At 38.4% G+C, this 22,167-nt stretch overlaps 1 protein-coding gene across 2 annotated transcripts in view; it reads right to left on the reverse strand.

The window, feature by feature from the left end:
- Positions 1-22,167, reverse strand: part of AK5 (adenylate kinase 5) — a 233,552-nt gene that overhangs the window by 200,554 nt on the left and 10,831 nt on the right. For both annotated transcript variants that reach the window (XM_041747046.1, XM_041747045.1), the window contains exons 4-5: positions 18,126-18,295; positions 17,910-18,023 (exon numbers count right to left, since the gene is read on the reverse strand). In XM_041747046.1, coding sequence (XP_041602980.1) covers positions 17,910-18,023; positions 18,126-18,295 — 284 coding nt within the window. The remainder of the gene's footprint in view (positions 1-17,909; positions 18,024-18,125; positions 18,296-22,167) is intronic.

The raw sequence follows: 22,167 nt of genomic DNA on the forward strand, positions 1-22,167 counted from the left end.
TTTAGTAGGTTCATTATAAATTTTTTTCATTATTAAATTAAAAAAATATATTCTATTTATTCATGAGACACAGAGAGAGAGAGGCAGAGACACAGGCAGAGGGAGAAGCAGGCAGAGGGAGAAGCAAGCTCCATGCAGGGAGCCCGACATGGGACTCGATCCTGGGTCTCCAGGATCACGCCCTGGGCTGAAGACGGTGCTAACCCACTGACCCACTCAGGCTGCCCTCACTACTAAATTCTATAGAAAGCAAAGAACCATGGATATGGAAAGGCTCACCAGAGATTTCAAAACATTATCCATTTTATTATTCCCTCATTCATTCAGTAAATACTGAGTGTTTGGGATCCCTGGGTGGCGCAGCGGTTTGGCGCTTGCCTTTGGCCCAGGGCGCGATCCTGGAGACCCGGGATCAAATCCCACGTCGGGCTCCCGGTGCATGGAGCCTGCTTCTCCCTCTGCTTGTGTCTCTGCCTCTATCTCTCTCTCTCTCTCTGTGACTATCATAAATAAATAAAAGTTTGTTTAAAAAAATACTGAGTGTTTAATGTACACAAAAATTATATTAAAGAATTCCTGGGAAACCTGGGTGGCTCAATGGGTTAAGTATCTAACCTCAGCTCAAGTCACGACCTTGGGGTCCTGGGAACAAGCCCTGCAGTGGGCTCCCCACTCAGCAGATAGTCTGCTTCTTTCTCTGCTCCTCCCCCAACTTTCATGCTCTCTCTCTCTCACTCTCTCTCTAATAAATAAAATCTTTTTTTTTTAAAGAATTCCTAAAAATTTCTAGACAAGAAAAATCAATGGTTGGCTCTAATAATTTGTTCTAACACTTAACAGTTGGCACTTCTAAGGAGGTTTTCCTCATATATAACTCAAAATTATTATTTTCTTTTTTCTTAAGATTTTATTTATTTATTAGAGAGAGAGAGACAGAGCAAGAGGGTGAGTGTACCAGTAGGGGGTGGGATACAGAGAGAGAATCAAGCAGGCTCTGTGCTGAGTATAGAGGCCAATGTGGGGTTTGATTTCACAATCCTGAGGTCATGACCTGAGCTGATTCCAAAAGTTGGACACTCAACTGACTGAGCCATCCAGGCGCCCCCAAAATTATGTTCTTAAATACAAATACATTTACTCAGTAGAGAAGAACCAAATAGTATACTATTTATAAAATTCTTAGATGTGCCTATAGAACAGTTATGAAGACAAACAGTGATTTGAAGTAAGCATATCAGAGCTTGTAAAACTAGATGTGCTTTATCTTAAAAATGAACCATTTGGGAAACAAAATTCATTTTTACATGCTGTCTACTGTTCAAATGCCTTTTGGAGCTAACTACAGAAAGATTTGTTTAAATGGTCCGTCTCAGTTCTTTGGGACTAGATTCATCCATTTTTAGTACTCAGGAAGATAATACAGGGGTGGAAAGAGCACTGGACACAGGAGTATGGGCTGCTTATGCTAGCTCAGGGGTTTGAGTTACTTAATCCTCCTCTCACATTAACTAGATTTGTGAAATCCAGCCAGCCACTTACCTCCCCTGGCTTCCATTTTGAGATCAGTAGCTACCAAACTTTTTTGATTCAAAGATTGTTTTTAAAGGTTTTTCAAAACAAATCCTAAGAAATTTTCCACATAGTAAAAGCTGTACTTTTGCTGTCAGTTGAGTGAGAAAATGCTAATTTTGCCTGGTTTTATTTGTCTCTGTAATGACTCAGCCACCCCCAAAGGCAGGGACCATCAGTTATGATATTTAGGATAAAGTACCCTCCCAAATTTGTGCTTCTATGAATCTATGTCCTCATGAAGGACATTATTTCAAGCATGAATGGGAAGCTATTTTTTGGTCATGACTCATGGCAGAAAAAAAAAGAACTGAGGTCTACACCAGATTAAATACAATAATAGTCAAGGGCTACTTATCACATTAGAACATTAGTCACTACCACTTTTCTGATGCAAACATAAGCACATTACCATGTATCCCATCCTCATATATAGACAAGTACTAATGGCTATGTATTCAAATAATGCTATTTTAAAAGATGCTACCCTTCTAAGGCGATATTTTAATAAGGAATTATCATGGGAAGTGAAATTAAACAATAAGCCAGAGGTGGCTCACCCTATATTTTCCTAATGCATAGAAATTTGTTGCTAATATATAGGACTAAAATTGATTTGAAAATTGACCCTATATTGTGACCCTGCTAGATTTATTAGTTTGGGTAGTCATTTTGTAGAGTCCTCAGGATTTTTTTTTTTTGTAAACAATCATGATATCCACAAGAACAGACAGTATTACTTCTTCCTTGCCATATTTATGCCTTTTTATTTACTTTTATTATCTTAATATGTTATTTAGACCATCCAGTACAGTGTTCAATAGAAGTCATAAGAATAGACACCTTTGCGTTCCCAATCTTAGGTAGGAAGCACTCAATGATTAATCTTTAAGAATGATATTAGCTATAGGTTTTTCATATCAGATTAAAAGAATTCCCTTTATATTGTCAACTTGCTGAGTTTTTTAAATGAATTGATGTTGACAGTTGTCAAACGCCCTTTTGGCCATTGTTGTTAAAGAACGAACTCCATCACGTTTTAAGCTTTTAGAATTTATTAAGACTTGTGTTATGGCCTAATATATGGTTTATCTTAATTAAATTTCCAAGTGCACTTGAAAACAATGTGTACTGTGCAGTTTTTGGATACTATGTTCTAGATATGCTTATTGTTCCTCAAATCTAGGTCCTTACTGATGTTTTGTCTAGTTTTTATATCAAAGACAGGGAAAGGATTGTTAACATTTCCAATTATGAGTATGGATTTGTCTATTTCTCCCTTTATTTCTGTTAATTATGTCAATTGTGAATTTTGAAAATTTATTAGGTATATATACACACATCCAAAAGTTTTATATCATTCTGATGATTTGATTTTTTTTTATCACTAGGAAATGTTCTTATTTATTTTTGGTAATATTTGTTGTCTTGAAGTCTATTTTATGTAATAACAATCAAGTAACTTCAGCTTTCTTATGTTCAGTATTTGCATGGTATAGCTTTTTCTGTTCTTTATTTTCAACCTATGTCATTATTTTTAGAAAGCATCTCTCATAAAAATAAAGTATGTTTGTTTCTATCCAAATAATGGAAATCCCAGCTGAATCTTTCTGAAAAGGTAGGAATCCTTTTCAGTGTAAATAATTATCCTGTTTATTCATTTTAGAAATCCAGAATCTCTGACATTATTTTCACATAACACAGGGCACCCTTGTGCACATATTTACTCTTCACAGAATATAATGTGCTTATAGTCAGTGAGGCTAAATTGGTAGGATCTGAGAATAGTATCTTGGGCTTCCAAAATATATGACAGCTAGCTTAATTTGAATTTATATTTTTGGTAATTACTTAGGAGACTCAAATTATAACTGTATCTGCATTTTCTCAAGGAACTGGCCTTTTCTATTAAAGAGATTAAGAGACTTGGGCCTGGAAATGAAGGAAATACAGTAGTTTATGTTTGAGTGAATCACTGTGCAAAAAAATGCAAAATGTTAACATTGGGAAAGCCTTTTGTCACTCATCCTTATGAAGCATTCCAGGGAAATGAAACCAATGCATGCTGGCAAAAAAGAATGAGGCCATAGTTACTTAACTACTATATGCACCGCATCATAGGGCTATAAGAAAGACAAAAGTAGTTTGTAAGACTCTCCACCTCAAAAAAACTTTATCTGTGCTGTATATTTTCTTTAGTCCTCTGTAGCTCCAACTTCCACCATTCTCTCCCCAACTCTGTTCCCTGGATGGTTGCTGTTCTGGAACAAGTCAGTGGGGTCCTCTGCCCTCTAGCTTTCAGTTGGTTGTGGTCAATGGTGAACATCAGCAGAAGATCAGATGAAGGGAGGAGAGGAAAGTCTGGATATTTACTCCCCTAGCTCTCATCCTGTGGGGGTCATCAGAGACTGGCTACCTCTCTTCAATGAAGGTCAAGGCTCTTAGGAAGGAGCTTTTTTCATGTATCTGTTTCTGTTTTTGGGTTCAAGTAACTGCTCCCCCTTTTTGGAATCTGTAGGCTTAGGGAGGGTAACAGATCCCACTTTTACCAGCCTCATGATATTGAACTATCCTTTGTAGTCCCAGGTCCTTTGCACACCATTTCAGTAGTTCCTTTATCAAGCACTCTTCTGGGTAGCCTATCTGAATGTGCCACATCTTTCCTGTTGGAATCTGACCGACGCAGCAATCTGATGAACCATTAACGATTTAAGGTACTATATGATAAGTGCCACATAAATCTTATAGACAGTTACATATTTTGCTGAACAAGCTGAGAGTAAAGAGAAATCTCCAAGGCTTTTGGATCCTCAGGGAAATTGTCCAGAAGAAGGTAGATTTGACAAGCAGTAAAAAATGACTATCATCAAGGAGATACAAATAGCAAGGGAACAGGGACAAAATGTATTCAAGGGATGGTGGTAACACAAACCAAGTCCAGCTCAGATCAGACTGCATGGACATCTGAACAAAGACACAAGAACCTTATGACATTAATATTGAGAAAACATCTTATGTGAAACTGCTCCCATTCTGAGGAATTTCTCTCCCACTCAAGAAAATAAGGGTGAAGACTAGTGAAGATGACATTATTAGGGTAACTGTGGATGTGCGCCAACGTCAGTACTTAATATTAGCAACAGCCTGCTTGCTCCATAACTATGGCAGCATGCTATGGCTGAGAGCCTTGGCTGTGTGTAACTGAACACTAAGTTGAAGTTTGCACTTTAGTATGCTTAAGAATCAGCTTTTAGAGGGTTTTAACTTGTTAAACTGTGCATTCTTTGGTCCTACATAAAAGAAATTTTAATTCAGTAATTCTGTGAAGGGATCTGACCAATCCACATTTTTTTTTAACAAGGCATGTACCTGATTCTGATAGAAATCTTCTAGGGAGAAACATGCTTGTGGACAATAATTGGCATTAAAAACTTTCAACCCAAAGAAAAAATTAATGACAGTGGTCTTTTAGGAAGGTTAATCTGGCCACAGGATACAAGATAGACTGGGTGTGGGGAGAATCAGGACAAGGAAGGTGGAAGAGTATGGATTCTAAAAGTCCAAATAAGTGGACATGAGTACCTGGCATGAAAGGGCTAGGAAGAAAGGAAATGAAGAGAAGAGACAGATATGAACAAAGCGAAGAATGAGCAGGACTCTTATTCCCCTCTCCTATTTTCTATAAAAAACAGAAAGTGGTTGAGGTGATGTATGGGTTTTGAAGCTGGATTAGAAAAGGCAATCACGGGGCACTTGGGTGGCTCAGTGCTTGAGTGTCTGCCTTTGGCTCAGGGTGTGATCCTGGGGTCCTGGGATCAAGTCCCACATCGGGCTCTCTGAGGGGAGCCTGCTTCTCCCTCTGCCTATCTCTCTGCCTCTCTCTGTGTCTCTCATGAATAAGTAAATAAAATCTTAAAAAAGAAAAGAAAAGGCAATTGGGTTTCCTTCTGGATCTCTTGGGTGACATGTCTGTGGAGCTCTGAGCTGCTGGGAAACCCAGTCACCCTGAGACCTCCAGATGGTGACGCAGGAAGAGATGCCTGAGGAACTCCAGCTGTTCCTGCCCCAGCTGTTTTTGAGTCTTCCCAAACCAAGCATCGGACAAGTGAGTAAAGAAGTCTACCTCCAACCACTATTTAAATACAATGTCATGAGCGATCTTGAGTCAAAACCAGCCAGCTGAGCAGTTCTTGATTTCCCGATCCATGGAAAGCATATGAAACTAAAAATACTGCTGTTTTAAGCCAATAAGTACATTTTGGATGATTTGATATATAGCAACAGTATCTAGTTTACAGGGCAAAGTCAAAGATGACTGATTTTATCTTTCTATGAAATTTGGAAATTGTCTTTTCTCTTTATAGAGGGTGGTTATAAAAACCTCAGCAGCCTTCTTATCTTGATGGGTCTCGTAGTCACCGCTCATCAAAATAAAAATAAGTAATCATCTAGTAATATATTCTCCATTTCAAATCTAATTATTAAATAATTAGAAGCAAACTTCTAAGTCATTAGTTCCAGGGGAAAACAACCACATTTCCTTTAATATTTTGCACAAAAATGCTAATGCTTAGAAAAAATTTGTGTAATTAAAATTAAATCGCTCCCCCTTAGGAGCAAATCAAATTTGTCCCCCTTAGGAACAGCAATCAAATTATGTCTGTCAAATCAATTCACTATGCAAGGAGGATGACAGTCCTCTGAGGATGGGTTTTCTTTTATCTCTAAGTGTTTTGTTTTTTTTAAACCTCTGTTTATCTAGTTGAGAATGTTTCATATATCCAGTTTCATTCATTCTACCTCAGAACTTAACTATTTTTAGGCTCATTTTAGATGGCAAAGTTGAGGTTAAATTATAGATCCTAGAGGAAATCACCACCAAAAAAGAAAAAAATGCAAATAGTTATATATACCTGCTCCAGCAGGTCTCACTCTCTTTGATCTCACAATGCATGACTTCAAAAGGGCTGTGTGCACTCATGGGCCCTAACCCTCAGAAGCACAAAATTCCCACACTCAAGAAGCCTGAAGCAGGGTACTTGGGTGGTTCAGTGGTTGAGCGTCTGCCTTTGGCTCAGGTCATGATCCTGAGGTCCTGGGATTGAGTCCTGTATCGAGCTCCCTGCATGGAGCCTGCTTCTCCCTCTGCCCAGATCTCTGCCTCTCTCTGTGCCCTTCATGAATAAATACATAAATTCTTAAAAAATTTAAAAAATGTTAAAAGCCTGAAGGAATGCAAATGAGTAAGAGTGGCGTGACTATAGGGATAATCTTGGGTCCATTGCTTTATTTAAAATAAACACTACCGAGCATTGGTGAAAGCTAAGGTGCCTTGGGTTGGGAGAATTTTAAAGTCCCTTTTCCATTACCTCCCCCACCTGACCACTCTACTACAACCTGAGTAAAGATGCTTAGTGCCCACTCTCACTAAGCATCAGTACACCAACCATGATGGTCATACTTCAAAACCACAAATAACACACCCCAGAACACAAACCATGGTAGACTGCTGATTTAAACAAGTTTAAATTTGTGTTGAGCGATTACTTACTCCCCAGATGACCTCTGAGTGTTACAAATCAAGACATATTTCATCCCCTTGAGGATGATTCTTTTAGTAGGCTGTGGGCACTCAAGCAGGATGGCTCAAGATGATGTACTGAAGTGCAGGAAGAAATACTAGCTCTTCTGTTTAATTTTTTTTTAATTTGACAAGTAAGGGAAATAAGCTTCATAAATAGTTAATATTTAGACTGACAGGGTGGCCCTACTATGTCAGGCAGTCATGTCACCTATAGGATAGGGTGTACATATCTTTGTGAGGTTTTTTTGTGTGTGTGATAAACCAATAATTAAAATCAGACATGGCTGAGACAAGGGGAGGACAAGTGGGACTGTACAGTAGGGACTCTGGCACCCGGTAAGGTCCAGGCTGGTGCTGAGACAGTGAGAGACCAGCAGCGGTGGGAGTGGGGGATGGCCGTGAACCAGTCACCACCTGCACTGTCTAATGGCAGCAGCGCTACTCGGGTGTATCTGCGTGAACTGGGAGCTGCTAAATCACTACTGTTTGAAAACAAGGCAGAAATTTGCTTTTTTCACATGAAATCTCCTAATTTTAGAATTTAGTACATTAAAAAAAATTGTCTGGGGATGCCTGGGTGGCTTAGCAGTTGAGCGTCTGTGTTCAGCTGAGGGCGTGATCCCGGGGTTCTGGGATCGAGTCCCACATCGGGCTCCCTGCATGGAACTTGCTTCTCCCTCTGCCTGTGTCTCTGCCTCTCTCTCTCTGCGTCTCTCATGAATAAATAAATAAAATCTTAAAAAAAATTGTCTGATGCCCACAGTCAGTTTGGGTTTGTGACCTCAAGGTTACAGAGAGCTTGTGATCTAGGATATCTGTATTCCTCCTTGGGAATCCTAGCTCTGTCTGCCTGCTGGTGGCCTTAGGCAAGTTACTTAACTTGTCAGAGCTTCAGTTTCCTAATGTGTAAAGTGGAAATAACAACAGCTAAGGTTGGGGAATAAAGGGATAACACTATAAAAATAAATTATAAAATATGTATATTCAAGTACACATTTCTAGGAACAATATACTTTGCTTGCACCGAAAGCAAAATAAAAAATATAGGAACAATGGAAAAATCAGGCTGACTGAACACCAAATGGTATCAATAAATACAATAGAAAGCAAATGTCTCGATCTTTGGGACATTTGGGTCACAGAAGCATATATACATGCTCCTATGCATATATTCTTGGAAGAAAACCAACCAGCACTTTCATCGAAGAAATTCTGCACAGCTGCATGGGTCCCCAACAAATCACTCCCCACGTGGGGAGTGAAAATCACATGGATGTGGATGCAGAAGCCTAGCTAGGAAAGGAAAGGAAGACCGTCTGTGGGACCACTCCCACGGAAGGAGAAAGGGAAGTGGGTCAAACCAGAAGAGGGTACACAGAATGGGGGTGGGGGAAATGTTGATTTTGCTGAAACACATGAAGTCAAGATGTGTGCTGAGAACACCACTGCTAATCGGTGCACTTCCCAGTGCTTCTGCCCCACAGTGTGAACGTCCCAGGACTCTAGCTGACAGCTAGCTTACCAAAGTGGTTCTAGCCATTTTTAGCAGAAGAAAAATTTCTTTCAACAGAGTTTTACCTGGAACCTCAGAACAGGAAATAAAAGCAGAGCTGTTCTGGGCTGCCTTAACCCCTCAAGGTGGCCTCTGAGGGCTCTATCAATCAATTTGAGGGTCCTTTTACCTTCAGAGCTTCTGGCAAACAGGAAAAGAGAGCTAGTGAGGGCCCTTCCGCTCCACACATCTATGGAGTATTTATCCTCAACCTTTTGTTAAGTGGTCACTATGAGCCACGCATGGTGCTGAGAACTATAGGTACATAACCATATTTAATCTTCACAGTGATTCCGCGTGGTCTTATTATCCTCATTCTTCAAAGGAAAACACTGAGGCCTCAAGAGGGTTGGTAAATCAGCCAAAAGCACATAATAAGTGAGAGTCAAAACCCACTGTGGTGTGTTGACATTATAACCAACTCCACTGATTTACATGAGGATCTGAGAGACTGAATTCAAGATCCCTTTTGAAGCAGTCACTTTTAAGTCTTTCCCTTTTCTGGGTATTCATGATGCTAATATTTGTTTTCCACTTCAAATCAACAAATTCTTACTAGCACCCAATATAGTAAAGAATGCTGTGAAGGTGGCAGGGCAGGTGTGGGGGTCATGAGAGTGGGGGTGGTGGGAAAGTAAAAAGAATGGAAGTACGGTTACAGCATGAGCCAGACAGCTCTGCCCTAAGGACAGAACAGAAGCCTCCAGAGGGGGAAACAGGTGGACACACTTACTAACACAAGTAAAAATTCCACAAAGATCACTTGAGAATTAGTTAGAAAAAAGTAGCTTATTTGTAATAGCAGCAACCCAGGATCAAAACCAACAAAAGTGTACAAGACTTTTTCATGGAAAACTATAAAACTTGACTTACTGAAGAAAATAAACCAGGACCTGAGTAAATAAAATGATAGGGCAATGTTCATGGATGGTAAGATGTAAGTTCTCTGAAGATTAATCTATATATAATATGATCTATATTGAAATTTAAATAAAATCTCAACAGTTTTTTTTATGTGTCTGACAAACTGATTCTAAAATTCATAAAGAAGAGTAAATATGTAGGCATAGCCAATTTAGAAAAGAAGAAGGAGAAGAGATTGTTTTTCAGGCATCAGGATAGAACTTAGAGTTCTTTGACTGGAACCATGATATTGATGCAGAAAAATATAAACAGACAAAGCAGACTCATGTCTATTTAGGAATAAGGCATTTCAATGAGGAACATATGTACTAGGCAACAAATAATCTTTGGACCACTGGATACATTTTTCATTTCCACTTAAAACATACCATAAAATTTCTATCACTATCCTACAGTATGCACAACAATTAATGCAGACAGAAAAAATAACTGAACCCTCAAAATAAAATTAAAAATACATAGAAAAATATAGAATATTTTCATGAGACTGCAGGGAATATTTTCTTTAGATCTAAGTAAAAGTAAGTAAAGGATCTAAAAGTAAAAAAAAAAAAAACTGATAATTTACCATGTTAAAATTTAAAACTTCTGTAAGACAAAAGATAGGACATGATTCTGTATATTTCTGTCTTAATTTAGAAAAATATAAATGGAAATAAATATAATCAAAATACATAACAAAAAATTAATACCTAGAATGTCCAAATCAATAATAAAACTCAATTCACTAGAAAAAAAGGTGCCAAGGTTATATTTGGCAATTCTCAAAAAAGAAGATACAAATAGCCAATAAATACATTTAAGAAACATTTCAGTTTACTAGGGATTTAGAGAATATAAAATAAAATTGCAATGCCAAAACATTTCTAATTCATCAGATAACTTAAAATAAAAAGATTTGAAATCGATTTAGTAGTATTAGTAGAAGTATTGGTGAGGTGTGGAGAAATGGGAAAAAAGTAATCATGAGGGATCCCTGGGTGGCACAGCGGTTTCGCGCCTGCCTTTGGCCCAGGGCGCGATCCTGGAGACCCGGGATCAAATCCCACATCGGGCTCCCAGTGCATGGAGCCTGCTTCTCCCTCTGCCTATGTCTCTGCCTCTCTCTCTCTGTGATTATCATAAATAAATAAAAAAAATTTAAGAAAAAGTAATCATGAATTTATGGGACCACTTTTTAATATTATATTTTTAAAAATCTAAAATATAGACTTAAAACCACACACACACACAACACACACACACACACACACACACACACACACACTCCTTGCATGTTAGAAAATTCATTTCTAGAAATATTCCTGAGAGATCTTCTTGACATATGCAACTGGAGATGTGTTCAAGGATGTTAGTCATAGTATTGTTAGTTAAAACAGAAATTTTAAAACAATTTGATCTGCTATTATGTTATATTTATAGAATGTAACATTATGAAGCAGTTATAAGAATGAGTTAAGTTTATTTGTATGAACACAGATAGAGCTCAAAAACAGAATGCACAGTGAAAAAAAAAAAAACAACTTAAGGGATGATATAAATAGAACTGAGGAAATAGGAGCAGGTCACTGTGAGAAATAGGAAGTAGTCCAGCATGTAGAATGCAGAGGTAGATACACAAAATTGGAAAATTAGCTGGAGCCTGATAGTTGAATATACTGTTAATTACTGTCAGATTTTTTATTTAAATAGATTTTGTGTAGACTTTCCTTCTCCATTTTCAAAAATAGCACCTTTGAGTTCTTACTGGTTTCAACTTTACTGTTTGCGATAAATCCTCAGTACAGAAATCTAGTACAGAGGTCATCCCATGACCTATGAAATTCTACAACCTTTAAAAAACACTTTGCTTAGGTTTTCACCTTCGACTCTGGGCTATCTAGCAAAATCTTGGCTATGTAAATCTTTTGCTTGGAGGTGAAAATATCTTAGACTTCCCAGTTTTACCCATCTTGATTCCTGTGCCCTCACTAATCTGTTATTTTTCAACAATCAGGTGGAAGGTGAGAAGAAATTTTTTGGATGGTAAGGAACTACCACGAAAGGAGGAGACCCCGGCAATGGCAGGCGGAGGGCTGGGAGAGCTCAGCTGTTAGGCTGAGAAGTAAGGGCGGGAACGAAAGCATGCTGCTCCTGGTGGAAAGTGCTGGTTGTCTCTCAAAATCTGTTTTCCCAACTTCAGTAATAACAGTTCTGTAGCCAGGTCCATGCCTGAACACGTGACTCCATTGTCCAATGGCCCTTGAAGTTAGGATGTAGCTAGGGGACTTCAGTTCTCATCAATGGACTGTGAAGACTAATGTGTGCACCTTGGGGTCTGCGACTAAAGGTGAGCATGTGCCTTCTGCACTTTTGTCCCTTTCCAACCAGCTGGAAGCTGGCCACAGGGCACGGCATGGCTGACCTCGCTTTCACTGTGCAAATGTCAAACATGTCCCAGGGCTTCGTTCTCCAACTGTGCTCTTGAGACCCCTGGAGATTGCGGAGACCCTTTCAGGGGGGCTGCAGGTCAAAACTATTTTTATACTAACAGATTGCATGCCTTATTCACTCATCCTCTCACAAGCGCACGATGGAGTTGTCTAGAGGCTACATGAAGTGTGATCTCACAGCAGCTGGAATGCAAGAGCAGACATAAGAATCCAGCTGTTCTTTTACTAAGTTAGAAATTAAAGGGCTTTGCAAAATGTAATGTTTCTCTTACCACTATTTCTGTTGTTGTTGTTCTGGAAAATATGATTACTTTTCACAAAACTGTGTTATGTTAACCTGCATGGATTGATTGTTATTTTATTTTATTTTATTTTATTTATTTTATTTTATTTTATTATTTTATTTTATTTTTATATTTTATTTTTGATTATTTTAAAATGACTTAAGTATTTTTATATTTCTGTTTCAATTTCTCATACAATGAGTATCAATAGATATAGCCCATGTAATAAAAGGTTTTTGAGGTCTTTAATAATGTTTAAAAGTGTAAAAGGGTCTTGGGATCAAAAAAACTTGAGAACCATTGCCCTAGGAGCTAGAGGAACAATGACCTGTATCTCTGAAGGATGGTGAGGGATGAAGGTTCTCTGCTCTCATTCACCGTGCAGCTGTTACATACGAGAGAAATAACCTGTGTTATGTCACAGCATCCTGGATTTACTCTAAATAATACAGACAATAGTCATATAAGTGGGGCACTACTATATCAAACAGTAAAGTGTGTGGCATTGGTTTGCTTGGGCAGTAAGAGCAAGAAATTTTAGGCTGAAAAATTAATGACACTTGATATACCATTGCAAAATATTTGGTACAGCTATTACCTGTGATAACTTGGAATGTAGACCGTGTTCCCATGGGGCCCACAGGTAGAGAAGACATGACCGGAAAGGGCTAGAGTGATCACATATGTTGTTCTCTATTGCCTTGAGTAACATACAAAAAGGAATAGATAAACCTTTGGAAGAATTGGCCAAATTTCAAACAGATAAAAGGAAAAGAAGTGTCCAGTAACTTAAGACTTATCCAGCAGAAAAATCAATTGCCTCTACATCTCCAAAGAGCAGAAGGCAAGGCTATTGTTGCTCCAAGGACTCCTGTTAACACCCTCCCCAGCTTTAAAAAAAAAAAAAAGGGACTTGGCCCTGAGGCAAAACCCAGATTAAGGATGTTACCTACTGTCTTCTATGGCTTCAAGGTAACTACCATCAAAATAAGAAAACAAAGAAACAAAGCGGCTTAATAACTATATTTAGAAAAGAACTTTGGGTGTAGTTACCGGCATATGGAACTAACTGGAAGCAAAGAGAGCAGATGCTTACCAAATTTTTGTGGAAATAGTACCAAAGTAACCATAAACCCAGCCAGAAAAAGCTTGTTTTTGTTTTTGTTTTTTTTTCAAATTAAGAATAGCTCCCAAAGAAGGCATAGTCTCCAACACAACACTTCGATGTGGTCATGCAGGATAATGGACAAGAAGAACTTTTCAGAAGGCCAAGGGCTTCAGAAGACAATAAAGAACCAGGAGTTGAACGGACTGACCCAGGAAATCACTCTACTGCTGGGAAAAGGATTTGTTATTTGCTATGGTTCAGTGACCACCACATACATTGCCCAAATTCCCTTTTTCGAATAAGAGCCTTTATTTCCCTTGTCTGGGTCTTGTTCCTCCACTATGTATTGGTGGCAGGGAGGGAAGACAACCTGATTTTCAGTTTGTAGGTGGCTGAAGAGTCTAATCTGGATTTAATTATACATCAAGTAGAGACTCTTGACTTTTGATCTTGATGACTGGACTCCAGTTGTTTTCCTTGGGGAGTGAATGAGTACATTCTCTGTGAGGGAAGAAGGGAGCATGCCGACATTTGGATGGCCAGGGAGGCAAACTAGGGTAGAAACTGCGAGTTAGTTCTCTGATGCTTCCATAGTAACAGGACTGTAGGCAGGCACGTGGCCACCTCGCTGGATTATACTTCCCAGCCTGCCTCACAATTATGACATGACTAAAATCCTTAACAATGCCATGTGAGCAGAAATGACAGCTGCCACTATCCAGATCTGGGACGTCAGACCTTCAGATGTTCATGTTCTGTTTCCCTTACGTGCCACCTGGAAACATATGTGTTGGCAGCTCTGCTTCAACCATACAGATGATGAGAGTGTCCCAGGAAATGGCAAAACAACAATCTGGAAAAAATCAGGGCCCCTAAATGACCTCAGGGAGAAAAGCTGTCTCATCAATCAGGACCGGTCACATTGATCCTATTCCCTAATAGAAAAAAAAAATACTTCATTGTCCTATAAGACACTTGACTGTTAGGTCTTTTTGTTACAATGACAAGACCATCACTAGTACGTGGCCGATAGCAGAAATCCATCTCTTCTTACACCCTGGACCTGAGTGGAAGTCCTGGGGAAAATTTCTGCATGCATGTATATATGTGTCCACAGGACACACAAAAAGACTGGTTAAAGAAAAAACCTTGAGGAGTTGTGGTACAGTGACAAAATATATTTAGTCATTGTCTCTGACTCCTGGCGCACAGCTCCTAAAACCTTCAGAATTTCCTGAGTCATAGGAGTGTCTTTTGTTGTTCATAATGAACACTTCTGACCATACCTGAGTCTAAGCTAATGAAATAACTCATGCAGGGCCCCAAATAGTGTCAGGATGGGAGTTTGTATTTGCTCTTTCAGAGAGAGATTAGAAGGTGGGAAATTTTGGCCCCACCCCCTGGTCTGCAGGAAGCCGGTTACAGATTGAGTTAGAAATCTCAGCAGTGAAGTTTGGGGAGCTTTTGGGTTGGTGAACATGCCGAAGTGCTGGGAGGGTGGTGCACCCAGAGAGAACATGGAACTTCTGTATCCCCAACCCCACACCATGCCCCACGCATCTCCTCTATTTGGCAGTCCCTGAGTAGCACCTTTGTAATAATCCCCTAAATGTAAATAAAGCATTTTCCTGAGTTCTGTGGGTCATTCTAGCAAATTATCAAAACTGATAACGGTGTCTTGGGAACCCCAGAATTTATGGGTGATTGGACAGAAGCATAAGGGGCCCCTGGAACTCGTGACTGACCGCTCAAGTGGCGACGGTCTTGTGGGACTGAGCCCTTAACCTGTAGGGTCCATACTAACTTTGCTATTCAGTGTCAGAGTTGAATTCAATGATCAGATTTCTTGTTTGCATTGAGGATCAGAGAACTGGAATGGAAAACCCTCATGCATCTGGTGTCAGAAATGGTACCAGAAAAATAGATACATGAGAGCATAAGCCTACCTAGGGTCTGGAGTTATCAGGGCTGACCTTACCACTTTGCTTTAAATAGACACTTCAGCTGTGCCTCTGCACCCTCTGACCTCTGGTGGCTCGGCAATGGTGACATCAACCTCAGCACAACTGTTCTGCTTGAAGTGGCCAAGAATCTCTAAGCTGTTACAAAACCAACCTAAGATGTTAAACCAGGACTTTTCTAGCCTCAGACAAATGGCTAAAAGCAGAAAATGCAAATAACTGCATAATCTACACAGAGATACCAGAGCATCATATACAGAACTTGCTAACAGGTGTCCCCAGCTGGTATTATGACCCTTGGCCCATCACCCATGTCCAGGTTATATAAGAGAAGGTGGAGATGGGTCAGGAATCCAGAGAGTTGCCAGAGAGTTATACGTTTCCCGCCCCACCGTAAGCCACCTGAGAAGAATTTCAGGAGTCTGAAACATCGCTTCGGGTTTCTGCGGCTGAACCAGGTCCAAGCAGACTATATGTGAAACTGAATGAGAAACTGAAGTTTTTATTTTATATTGGACTTTTTTTAATTAAAAAAAATTTCCCCCAGCTTTATTGAGATACAACTGTGGACTAAGCTTTTAATACTGGGAAGTGAGACTATCTGTTAATATTTTAAAGATTTATTTATTTCTTATTTTGGAGAGGGGGGAAGTGGGAGAGGGAGAGAGAAAGAATCTCAAGCAGACTCCCCGCTGAGCGCCGAGCCTGACACGGGGCTCCATCCCACGACCCTGAGATCATGACCTGAGCTCAGGTCAAGAGCCAGATGCCTAAGTGACCGAGACACTGGACGCCCCTAGCTGTTGATATTTTAAAGTGACCAGGAAAGCCATGAGATCTGCCTGAGTTATTATTCAGGGGAGAATAGGGAGACTCACAGCACTTTGGAAAGGCAACAGAGAAAAAAATCAAGAAGCTCATGCAGCGTGCGCCCACCAAATGCGTGTCACTCAGTACACAGTGTGGACTGGGTTTGAGTGGGAATGCCTGCGCTGGCTATCAGGCTTCCGCCAATAGCCAAGAATCACGTGGCACGGCTGCCATAGCACCCATTTTCAATAGCGACACAGATGACACAATAGCAACAACAAAAAATTGATTTTTCTAGTTTTTCTCTCATCAAGGCCGGAGCAATTAGAACCAAGCCCTCGAGCTGAGAAAGCACCGGAGGTTCTGGATTACTGTGGGAGAGGAAGACCTGAGGGGAGGAGACAGACACCCCAGCACAACAGGTGCGCCCAGAGACTCAATCTGAACAAAGAGAGGCTTTCAGAAGCTGTCTTCTGGCCTTGAACCGCCTAACTCCAGACTTCCTTTACACGACACATAAATTTACCTCTTATTTGACTTTGTTCTCTCTGATATAATATCTGTAATATGCTAAAAGCTTATTTAAATTAGAAAAAGATAAACAGGTCCATAGAAATATAAGCAAAGGAAAGCAGGTAATTCACATAAGAAATACAAATAGCAAAGTATCTGAAAGCATATCTAACTTAGTTTCTTGTTAAATGCACATTTAAGAGATGAAATACTGTTTTTTACTGCTCAGGTTGGCAAAAATCTTAAATATGAATTATATCCATTTGGAAAGAATCTGGATAAATACACTCTCATTTAGTATTGATGGGACTATAACTTGGACGAGTCTTTCTGGGGGACCATTTGGAAATAGCTATGAAAATTAAAAAGGCACTTGCATATAAGCATGCACATGTGTGCACGCGTGGCTGTGTGTGTGTTCAATGTATAGAAAATGGCCCAGAAGAAGGATGTATAACAAGCTTAACAGTGTTTTTGTTTCTCAGAAGAAGAGGGCAGTGGAATGGAATAAGGGTATTTGCAGACTTTCATTTTTTACATTGGACTTAAAATTTTTATGACCACATTGCTGTTTTTGTAATTAAAATTTTTACAGGAAAAACCACTCACCCTGATTTTCAAAGATTAAATAGATATACAAAATATTTTAATTGATTCATTTTCCCTTAAAAATAAATGTATTAGGTGCTGAACATGCAGAGTCTACTGAAATTTGAGTGAAGTTTGGCAACCTGAACTCTACTTTGTTATAGGGTTTAGTATTTTACCCCCCAGTTAAGGGGGCTTCCTAATTTGGTTACAATATAAGTGCAGGGTGATGTTTTATATGGCTGGGCAGTATAGAACAGGCTTGTTTTAAGTAATTAAAGATGAAAAACATAATCTTAAAGTGTTTTGAAATAAAATTTAGAGAGGTTTGCCTTTTTAAATAAAAATAACAAATTCTCTTATTAGTCCTTTTTTTTTTTTCGATTTTGACAGAGACATTCTCCAATTTTTAGGCACACAGGCCAAGGAAATGACCTTTTGACAACCCATACTGATGTACTTTCCTGCTTTCAGACCAGAATTTTTTCAGAATAACAGTAAGTCTTGCAAGAAACCTTTTTTTTTTTTTTAATCTCAAAGTTTTAAGCAAAAATAGGTCATTTAAAATATAGAGACATTCTTACTTGGTCCTCAAAAGATAGAGCCTGGGCAACATCTCTTGGGAAGCCATCAATAACAATGCCCTCTTCATCAGGTATTTGCATCAATTTCTGTTTTATCTCTGTAATTGTTGTTTCCTTTTGTAAAGAAAAAAAGAAAGTCGAGAAACCACAGTTAAACTGACACTCACAACTGGCATAAGAATCTTTACAGACTAGAAGCAAATAACACAGCAGTACCTGTGGGGCCAATTCTCCAGTTGTAATTATTTTGGCAATAAGACTCCATTTCCTATTGCTGCTGGTACTGTGGATCTTCTTCCTTAATAATTCTCCCACCGAAATGTATTGGAATCCATAACGTTCTGCAATTTTCAAACTTTGAGTACCCTTTCCACTTCCTGGACCACCTGTCATTTAAAACAGGCAAAATTGTGACCTTCCGATAACAATAAGAAACCCCTTTTTACACAGCTACTACCTCTATCTTGAGATGCAGTCTAGATTGCCACTGTCAGGGAAGCCAACTTTACACCTGTGCCATTCTCGGCTCTACCTCTGAATGCAGAGCAAGTACAGACTTAGCCAAGGAAAGGATAGAATTATGACCAATTTTATTAGATGAAAGAGACATTTTTTCCTTTACCTATTTTAGTAAATAACTAATTTAGAAAATTGGAAAAAAAAAGAAAATTGGACAAAGCAGTTGAAAGAAACTGTCTTGTTCTTCTGTGTAAAACCTAATTGCTTTTTCCCTGTGATCAAAGAAAAATCTATGGGACACAAGAGACAATGATCAAAATAATAGAAATGTGTTCCATGCCAACAAAGAGCTACCGTGCAATTTGGTGAAATGCAACAATTATTCTTAAACTCAGAGGGACATCAATATTGACACAGGTTATTTAAATCTTTTTTTTTTTTTTTAACTCCGTTCACGGGTCTCCTTGCCTCATCTCCTTTCAATTTCAAAGAAGTTTTATGCCACGAATACAGAGTGAATGGAATAGGTGCTTAAAGCAGAACAAATTCATAGAGCTCAAGATAATTTCAATTTTGTGATACATTCGTATGAAGTAATCAACATTTCGCAACCTTACTCAATACTAATCGTTGGTAATTACCATTTATTTTTTAGAAGCTTATGTCCTAAAATAATTATAAAATCTATGCCTCAGATTTTATTTCCAATCATATTAGATTTAATTTATATTTCTAAACAACCTAGACTAATTTGAATCTAAAGTCTGAACAAATTTCTAAATAAAGCAATAGCAATCAGCCCCGTCTGATTTTGATTGTTACTCCTTATTTTTTCTTTTTAAAGACTCTATTCATATGAGAGAGACCATGAGCAGGAGCAGGGGGAAGGGGAGGGTCAGAGGGAGAGAGGGACCAGCCGACTCCCCGCAGGGCAGGAAACCCAATGATTCAGGGACCCAGGACCCCAAGGCTCATGACTCAAGCTGAAGTCAGATGCTTAACCAACTGAGAGACCCAGGAGCTCTGATTTGTGACTTCTTAGTAATTACCAAGATGAAATTTATGCTTAAGCATAAATTATTGACTGTAGACAAAATATTTTTAAGGGTTGATGTCTAATAAGTAATGAAATGTTTTGGTAATATTCACTGAAAATATTTATGATTTATTAAGCAATATTGAAAATAAAAATTCAATAGAAAAGTGAGTTGATGTTCTCCCTACTATTTCAATATATCAAATTTGGGAGGGAGTACAATTCATTTTATATATAATTATCAATTATTTTTTGCAAATAATATAAGAAAAAAAAACAGGTGTTTTGCTTATTTTTTCTAAAAAGAGTTCTGAATGGGTAGACTTAGTTGGCCATGCCTTATTTCCTTTTTAAAAATGTTCAAGCGCAGGGGTGCTGGGGTGGCTGAGTCAGTTAAGTGTCTGTTGATTTTGACTCAGGTCATGATCTCAGGGTCCTGCGATCAAGTCCCATGTCAGGCGCGCTGCTCAGCGAGGAGTCTGCTTCTCCCTCTCCCTCTGCTCACTCTGTGTGTGTGTGTGTGTGTGTCTGTGTGTGTGTGCTTGTGTGTCTTAAATAGATAAGCAAATCTTTAAAAAAATAAATAAAATATAAAAATTTCAAAGTTCAGAATTCTAAGATCAACTAATGAGAATCACTTCTTAACCCCAATACCAAATAATAAACCTGATAACATGTGGCTTTCACCTTTTTTACTGCTTTATTAAACTTAGGATAGGAATTTGTTTACATTTTTAATCATTTTCTTTCTAAGAAATTCTAAATCCTATCCTATTAGACTTAACATTATCAACTACTACTTGATTAAATTCATTACTTTGCAAATCAAAAGTAAGTTTTGGCTCTAAAAGGCTACTTCTGGCTTATTAACCTATAATGCAGTTCATGGGTTGGCTTGAAGTAAAAAATTACATGAATAACCCCATCAAATTTAAGAAGATTTGATCCTTGAAGAATGAAAGTTATCTTTCATAAACTATATTGCCACACTTTATCTCACAAACTATCAAACTTCATTTATAAGAGATTATAAATCCCACTGAATTAAAAAATCAAGCATGCTAAGAAAGTTATAGCACACAAATTTTTTTTTTTTGTCAACTAATAGAAGCAAATAGCAGACAACACAAACATATGATTAGCACAATTAAGGAGGAATAGTATTAATTTATTAAATGAGTTTGATGAACAAATTGGTTTCACATTTTCTCTCTGAAACCAAAGTGAGCTTAATTTGGTTCCATTTATTTATCTCTAATACTTAAAAATATTAGGATCCATCTAACTCTTAGATTTTATAATTACATTAATATAAGAGAGATTCATGTCTGTGACAAGATGTCTAGCTTTAAAAAAATTCTGCATCACCACAAAGGAAATTTTATTTGAATGTAATACCATGTGGGTATCTGTACCTCTTCCATTTTTTTTTACCTGATACCAATAAACATTTGTAAGGTTCGGATACAATTATAATTCCTCAAAAGTCATTAAATTGCCCCAATTCTCTCAGATAACCTAAGGTTCGGTTTTTCCTTTCCTCTCATATCTCAATGCTCTAAAATCTAAAAGTTATTCACACTCATTGGTTCTGCATCATTCTTGGAATACATACAATTTCATAGTGTGTAAGTCTAAAACCAGAATCACACTCTTGGGAAGCCAATTGATTTTACTGAGTAAGAAAGAACTGTGGAGTTCTTTTTTGAAGCATTTGTATTTTCTCCAAAGACCTTAGTTTATTGAAATATTTTAGACATTTTCATATAAAATTCACAATGCACAAAAAATTCATATATGTGTTTTACAGAAGAGCATTTTGGTATTCCGCCTTTTTCATGGACAATCACACCTCCATTTGTTCATCCTATTAATAATCACCAACATTTGAGGACAGCAACAAGAAAATAAAACTGAAAGAATATTTCATCCTAAAATGGTGAAATAATTTCTTCACCTGTAGCTCTATGTTTTATAAAGCATTTCTTCATCTTCTAAGTAATAATCTCTAACTTTAAAAAAATTTTAAGATTTTATTTATTCACAAGAGACACAGAGGGAGAGGCAGACATAGGCAGAGGGAGAGGCAGGCTCCCTGTGGGCACCCTGATGCGGGATTCGATCCCAGGACCCTGGGATCATGACCTGAGCCGAAGGCAGATGCTCAACCGCTGAGCCACCCAGGTGCCCCGAATCTCAAACTTTTAAGTGTGCACACACACACACACACACATACTTTTCAAGAACAGAGATTTATGGCATAATGGTGGCTACCATATGCCATAAGAATAATGACTTTTAGAAAGCCAGTTGTTATATTTTCTACCTACGATACTACCTTAATTCAGTGCCAAATATCTTTGCAATTTCATTTTCATTACACTGAGAGATGGACCAATGTCATTTCTTCTAGTCTGGTGAACTTAAATTCTTGTTACAGCTTGGTGTGTTGATTTGCCTGCCTTTCTGCCAGTTGCCGTCATCAGTGCATCTCCCAGAAACGGTACTTCTTTGCATGGGGGCTGCATGCAATCTGCCCTCTGTTAACATTACTGACGAGAAGAGCTCTGAACACGTCACACTCGATTTTCACTTTTGGTTATCTCTGTGAAAGCTGAGTCAAACTGGAACGTGAGACAATGACAACATACTGCATGTTCACAGGTCTCCTCATTGATTTTTACAGATTTTGAGGAAGTTGGAAGTTGTGAGAATGGTCAACAATGCGTTTTGCAAAAAGACTTCCAACATTTTCCATATCCA

This window comes from Vulpes lagopus, chromosome 3, assembly GCF_018345385.1.
Source record: "Vulpes lagopus strain Blue_001 chromosome 3, ASM1834538v1, whole genome shotgun sequence".
Classification (NCBI taxonomy): domain Eukaryota; kingdom Metazoa; phylum Chordata; class Mammalia; order Carnivora; family Canidae; genus Vulpes; species Vulpes lagopus.